We start from the raw sequence: 7,230 nt of genomic DNA on the forward strand, positions 1-7,230 counted from the left end.
GAAATTCAGCAACTATCAGAGCTCCAATCGATCCATGGATCGATTGGAGTGCCTGAATCGATCCGTGGATCGATTCATAAGGCAATTCTCGCGAGCAGAAGCTCGCTGGATCGATCAGCCGATCGATCCACACATCCTGAATCGATCAGTGGATCGATTCAGATAGGTTGAATCGATTGGAACCCAACTCCAATCGATTCAGGATGCTGATTTTGGCTGGGAAGGCCTGATTTCAGCACTCTAAACCTATTTTAGTCTAGGTAACCATTCTAAACCCCTAAAAATACATTTGTATACATAAAAAGGGTGTTTTCGTGTGGAAAACAAGGATGGATTGGTTAAGGAAGGCTAAGTTGAAGTTTAGGTTGAGGTTTGTTTCAAATTTTGAATATTTGAACCTCAAAACTTCTAAATTTGGGTTTCCTAAAGTTTTGGGGATTCCAAGTCATTGTTGGTGCAATGACAGAAGTTACCACCATGTCTTTAGGGGGAGGGACTCTTTAAAGACATGAAAATTATTTTTCATGAACCTTGGAAGGTGGTCAACCTTCCGTTAAGAACATGCTCAAGGTTGAGCGTTTGAACTTTAATGGGGAGTGGATATCCTCATTGTTCAAATGGGTTCTAGTGGATAATGCTCAAGGATGGGCATTTGCCTACATTGGGGGAGAATGTAAGGTTAAGGATAATGAAGGGTATGGGACCTTCATTATCGTGTTGACCACAACGAGTGAAGTTGTGAACAACGATGAGCAACTCTTCAGGGGGAGAGTTTTCAACAATGGGGCATTTGTTGAAGTGTGCCTAAAATTGTGGCATGGGTTGATGTGTGCTCAAAGATGAGTTGATGTGTGCCAATAGGGGGAGAATGTGTGGTTTAAGGTAGGCTTTCATTACCTATGGGGGAGCTCATAGGGGGAGAATGAAGGGAACCAACATTCATACTTTTGGCATGAATGGAGTTAAGGCTATGGGATTAGCTTAACTCAGAATGGTCCTAACTTAAAGGTATTGTCAAACATCAAAAAGAGGGAGATTGTTGGTGCAATATCCTTTAGGTCAAGGTTGACTGAGTTGACCAAGCTTGGGTCTTGGTCATAGTTTCGATGTTTGACAATACATGTAGACACATGGACAATGCAGGTGCAGGTGTTCATGTGGGGAGATTCTGATCAGGGATTGATCAGTTTGATTGAAGAAGAGTCAAGTAGGTCAAGGATGACCGGATACTTGACTGGGAAAGTCCTGGTGAGTGAAGCCAGGTGAAAGACCTAGTGAGTGAAGCTAGGCAATTGGGAAAGTCCTGGTGAGTGAAGCTAGGCAATTGGGAAAGTCCTGGTGAGTGAAGCCAGGTGAAAGACCTAGTGAGTGAAGCTAGGCAATTGGGAAAGTCCTGGTGAGTGAAGCCAGGCAAGTGAAAATCCAGATGGATCAAGGATGATCAGACATTTGGTGGAAGTCCAAGTAGGACAAAAGAGTGACCGGATACTTGGCACGACGAGTAAAGTCCAAGTGGGTCAAAGGGATTGACCAGACACTTGGTGGGAAGTCCTAGCAGGTCAAAGGAGTGACCAGATGCTAGGTATGATATATCAACAGGTCAAGGTTGACCGGATGTTGGTTTGAGAGGCTTGGGACTTGGTTTTGGGCAAAAACCAAGTGCTGGATCGATCAGTGGATCGATCCAGGAGCTGGATCGATCAGTGGATAGATCCAGGCCTTTCCTAGCGAACAGAGAGCCTCTGGATCGATTCGTGGATCGATCCAGATGTCCAAATCGATCAGTGGATCGATTGGGACGTGGCTGCTTTGCGCGATAAGCGCTGGATCGATCCGTGGATCGATCCAGGCGCTCTGGATCGATCCGTGGATCGATCCAAAGCCTCCCCGATCGATTGGGAATATTCGAATCGATCAGGATCCGACCGTTGCGTCGTATTTGAGCTGCAGGCATGCGTTGGCTGCAGTATCTCTTCACCGTTTCATCTCAGATCTTCGCCAGCTCCTCCACAGCACTCTCAAAGCTCGTGATCGCCAGTTCTTGAAGGTTCTTGGAAGCTCTCCGAGTCAAGAGGCGGATCAAAGGCAAGAAGAGAAGCTAGGGTTAGGGTTTTCTGCATTCATTGTAAGCTTTGTGCTTGTATTTTGTTTCCCTTTCCTTCTTCTTGTACCGAGAGTCTTGTAGGGCTTCTCCGCCCTCGGTAGTTACCGAAAAGGAGTGTTTTATAGTGGAGGGTGCGTGCGTGGTGTGGATCCTTGGATTAGTCACCTCCTTTGGAGGTGGATACCAAGTAAAATCCTAGTGTTAGCGTGGTTGTATTTGTTTCTGTATTTTCCTCTGCATATTCTTGAAGAAACAAGCAACGCCGAGCAACGCCAAGCACCGAGCGAACGCGACGAGCTATTCCCCCCCCCCCCCCCCCCCCTCTAGCTACTTTTGGTCCTAACACTTTACACTTGCTAGCCTTGCTCTGATATCTTACTAACCTCGATTTGACATCGCCTCCAGACCTGTGCTTTGAACCTTGTCCTATGCATCTCCTATTGCAAATCTTGACCAGTCTTGTCTCTTAATGGCATTACGTGTTGCGCCCGGTATACTTTAGTTCGGTTCTGTTTATCCCTACTTCCAAGTTGTGCGTCTCACTTCGTTTGTCCCGACTTGTATGCCTACCTCCAACTTTTCTTATCTTGGTCCATGAGGATATAAATCCTGACTCATATCCTTGGCTAGCACATCCCGACCTGTACGTTTGATCGATCTACGTATCCTGCTACGTATCTTAAGTCATAAGGCTATAAATCCTGACCTGCGTGCATCGGTCTACTTCCACTAATCTTGAGTTCCGACCTGTGCTCTTTGATCCCTTTATCCCATTCCGTGAGGATATAAGTCCAAACCTGTAATCCAAGTCTGTAAACCGACCTACTTCTATCCTCTATTATCCATGGCTTGTACGTCCCGACCTGTACACCAGGTATATATTCTGACCTGTTTCTATCCTTAGTTATTCATGGTTTGTACGTTCCGACCTGTACGCCAGGCCTGTGTCCCGACCTGCTTCTGTCTACTGTTATTCATGGCTTGTACATCTTGACCTGTACGCCAGGCCTGTGTCCCGACCTGCTTCTGTGTACTGTTATTCATGGCTTGTACGTCTTGACCTGTACGCCAAGTCTGTATTTTGATCTGCTTCTGTCTACTGTTATCCATGGCTTGTACGTTCCGACCTGTACGCCAGAACTGTGTCCCGACCTGCTTCTGTCTACTGTTATTCATGGCTTGTACGTCTCGACCTGTACGTCAAGTCTGTATTCCGACCTGCTTTTGTCTATTGTTATCCATGACTTGTACGTTTCGACTTATACGCCAGGTCTGTATTCCGACCTGCTTCTATCTGCTGTTATCCCTGGTTCGTATATCCCGATCTATACGTCAGGTCTATATTCCGACCTGCTTCTATCCTCTGTTATCCATGACTTGTACGTTCGACCTGTACGCCAGACCTGTGTCCCGACCTGCTTCTGTCTACTGTTATTCATGGCTTGTACGTCTCGACCTGTACGTCAAGTCTGTATTCTGACCTGCTTCTATCCTCTGTTATCCATGGCTTATACGTCCCGACCTGTACGCCAGGTCTGTATTCTGACCTGCTTCTGTCCTTAGTTATCCATGACTTGTACGCTCTGACCTGTACGCCAAGCCTGTATTACGCCAGAGGCCTTTCCTTCCGTGCCTTTACCTGACCTGTGGGCTCAATCCTTAGTTGTACCCGGCCTGTGGGCCCTGCCTTTGCCTGCTGTCAAGGCTGGATCTTGCCCAACTTGCAATCTTATCCTTTGACTGCTCCGTCAGCTGAGACTTTGACCATGACCACGTAAGCTTGACTTCTGACCTCCATGGGAGCAGGACTTCTGACTTCCATGTAAGCTTGACTTCTGACTATCCTATGGTCTTGACTCCTAACCACATCATCTTGCTGACCCCACGATCGTGCACCGTATCAATCTCCAATTGAAGTCTAATTATGCAATTACATTCCAGACAATAACATAATGCAACGTTAAACGTAGTAATCATCTAAGAACATACTAAATATGAACACGCGATACGCTTTCAGAATAGCGTTTGGGCGATACCTAACATCAACCTATCAACTGAAACATACACACAACATAGTCATATTTTATAGACAAACAAACTTCATATGTAGATAAAAAACATTACCATAACAAATGAACTCGATGCATATCTTTGTTCTGTCTTAATTAGAGCTTAAGTTGTAGCATTGTTTATCTAATGGCTAGCTGAAGAGGCACAACCGTTGGAGTTCTGATTTGAAAAGAAATTTCCAGGGGAATTGATGTTGTTGGCACAAGAGTCGGATAGGCCTTGGAGAAACTTGGGAATAGGAGGAACGTTGATGTCTAGATTGCCCTCTAGAGCTTGAACAATTTGACTCATTGTTGGCCTGGAACTCTCATAATCTTGAATGCACCAACCGGCCACTTTACAAGCTACTTCAAGCTCTCCCAAGTCAGCTTTTCTCTCGAGCCGGTGGTCTAGCAAGCCTTCGACATCTCCATTAATGAGTTTGCTTGTTGCCACTATTGGAAAGAACTCAAAACAACTTTCTGTTGCACAGACTGAATTTCTCTTGCCGGATATGATCTCGAACAACATCATTCCATAGCTATAAACATCTACTTTGGCGGTGATGGGTGTACCTTGAATCCATTCAGGTGCAAGATATCCTCTACTCCCTAGAATGGTAGTGAGAACTTTGCTAAAGTTCCTTCCGACGAGCTTTGCTAGACCGAAATCCGCCACTTTTGGCATGAGCGCATCATCCAACAGTATGTTCTCTGGTTTAATATCGCAATGTATAATGTTGTCTCTGCACTGCTCATGAAGATATGCTAATCCTCTCGAAGTTCTGATAGCAATTTGATATCTTGTGTTCCAGTCCAAAACATTTGAATTGTTATGAAAAAGCTGAGTAGCTAAAGAACCGCTCGACATGAACTCATAAACAAGTAATTTCTTGGTTCCTTGAGAGCAAAAGCCCATTAGTCGAATAAGGTTTATGTGTTGAATGGCTCCTAGTGTGCTTACCTCTGCTCTGAACTGTTTCTCTCCTTGATAAAGACCTTCGAGTTTCTTCACTGCAATATCAATCGAACCAGGCAACGACCCTTTAAACACTGATCCAAAGCCCCCTCCTCCAAGCTTATCTGAGAAATTTTTGGTGGCAATACGCAGCTCATTGTATGTAAAAGAGACCAAAGAACTTTGCACAGCCTCTGACTTCTGAACCATTCTTCTACGTCCTGGCTTAAGAATTAAGATACAAACAACAAACAAACAAACAATGATACATGGCACAACCCCTACTATGACCCATATGGCCACTCTCTTTTTGCTGCTTTCAGAACTTGGCAACTCAGAGGCTGCCAACCGAAGGTAAAGTGTACCTCCATCAGATTCATTAGGTTCTTCTTGGAGATTAAGAAACTCTCCCTGCCAAACAAAACACCCACTAGAGTTAAAGGAATAAGCATTACAAGAGCAGTTATTCAAGCAAACTAGTTCGCAATCTTGTGAGCTCCTAAGCATGGTCAATTTGAAGGGGTTATCTGGTAGCCTAACATTTGTCATCTCAAAGAAGCCATCTTTCTCTGAATCGGCAGAGTTGTTATTTAAACCACTACATTGTAAAGCAGTCATCCTCTCACAACCCTGACTTCTATCACCCAAATCCCAATCTCTCTGAGACTTGATCCTGAAACCTTTAACACAATAACAGAAGGGTGATCTGAAGTCACTGCAGCTACCAAAAGGTCCACATACCCCATAAACTGAGCACTTGCTTTTTGGTTGAGCCCAGATGAGCATCCATGACTTCAAATTCTCCATCCACACCAGTTCTTGGATCTCACCGGAATCATAATCCAGTACTAGTCTAGACGTGAGATAATTGGTTTCATCTACTGTGTATGTGACATACATCTCATCTGTATCATTGACTACTTGCATGTGGTACATATAATTTGATGTGGCCTCAGGGACTGAACTAAATTCGTGACCATCCCACAGTCCACTAGCCCAACATATCCTAGACATATTCCACAAAATCAAGTATTGTAAGAGTCCAGTCGGATCCATCTCAAAGGTGAAGATCCCAGGAGAAGGGTCAACTTTATTCTTCCAGGAACTGAGGTGTTGGGATCTTTTGGTGATCTTATTGAACCCCAACTTGGCACCAGGAAGCCAAGTGTCAGTGGGGTGATCAAAGCTCTGCCAGAAGACGAGCGAGGAGTTGGATCCATCCCTGAGCTGCAGATTACCGTTGTCAAGGATGACCACGACGACTGTGGAGTTGGAGGATGAGATGGTGGTGACGTTGGTGGACCATATGACGGATTTGAACTGGTTGATGAGGACGAGGTTGCCATCAGCAGAGATCTTAAGCTCCGACGCGGTTGGGTCCGTGACTGGATTGGCTCTGTTGGCCACCCACACTGGGGTGACCACAGAGATCTTATCGTACCAGATGCCGATGTAGTAGTTGAAGGAGGTCGTGCCTGCGCTGCCTGGTGGCGTGAAGAAGCCAAGCACGAACGTGCCGCCTCTTGAAGTGATGGTCTGGTTTCCGGACAGAGAATGCTGTGCGGAGATTATGTCAGTTGACGTTGCGGAGGAGAAGAGAAGAGAGAGAGAAAAGGAGAAGGAGAAGAGCAAGAGCAAGAGTAAGAGTGAAGTTGCTCTGGAACATGAAGAAGCCATTGGAACTCCCATTGCTGATGGCTGATGAGCGACGAGAGGTTGAAGGAGAATATGGAATATTTAATGGCGTTGCTGGAATCTAGAAGGAACGGATCAGTGTGATCACTTTCTCAACTCCGTTCAGATATTGCCTATCCAAAATGGAATGACGAAGTCAAACAAAGCATTGAAAATCTGAGGCACTTTTAGAGTCGCATTATCAGTCTTAGTTCCGTCATCGGTCTGCTATTATTTTTTTTATAATTCATATATTCGATTTTTTAAAATTAATTAATTTTGAAAATGACCGATAAGAATCGAAATGATAGTGCGTCTCTACCGCTGCATAATCTGGGCAGTACTATATATATATATATATATATATATATATATATATATATATAACAGTAATTTTTAAAAGGGTGCATTTAAATTTTCAAAATACTTCAAAATTTATAAAACGA

General features: G+C 44.6%; 1 protein-coding gene across 1 annotated transcript; it reads right to left on the reverse strand.

The window, feature by feature from the left end:
• Positions 1 to 4,250: 4,250 nt before the first annotated feature.
• Positions 4,251 to 6,815, reverse strand: LOC122051581 (G-type lectin S-receptor-like serine/threonine-protein kinase At2g19130). Its single transcript, XM_042612773.1, has one exon. The coding sequence runs from the start codon at positions 6,797 to 6,799 to the stop codon at positions 4,298 to 4,300; it is 2,502 nt and encodes an 833-aa protein (XP_042468707.1). The 5' UTR covers positions 6,800 to 6,815; the 3' UTR covers positions 4,251 to 4,297.
• Between the last annotated feature and the right edge of the window lie 415 nt (positions 6,816 to 7,230).

Source organism: Zingiber officinale, chromosome 3A, assembly GCF_018446385.1.
Source record: "Zingiber officinale cultivar Zhangliang chromosome 3A, Zo_v1.1, whole genome shotgun sequence".
Taxonomy (NCBI): domain Eukaryota; kingdom Viridiplantae; phylum Streptophyta; class Magnoliopsida; order Zingiberales; family Zingiberaceae; genus Zingiber; species Zingiber officinale.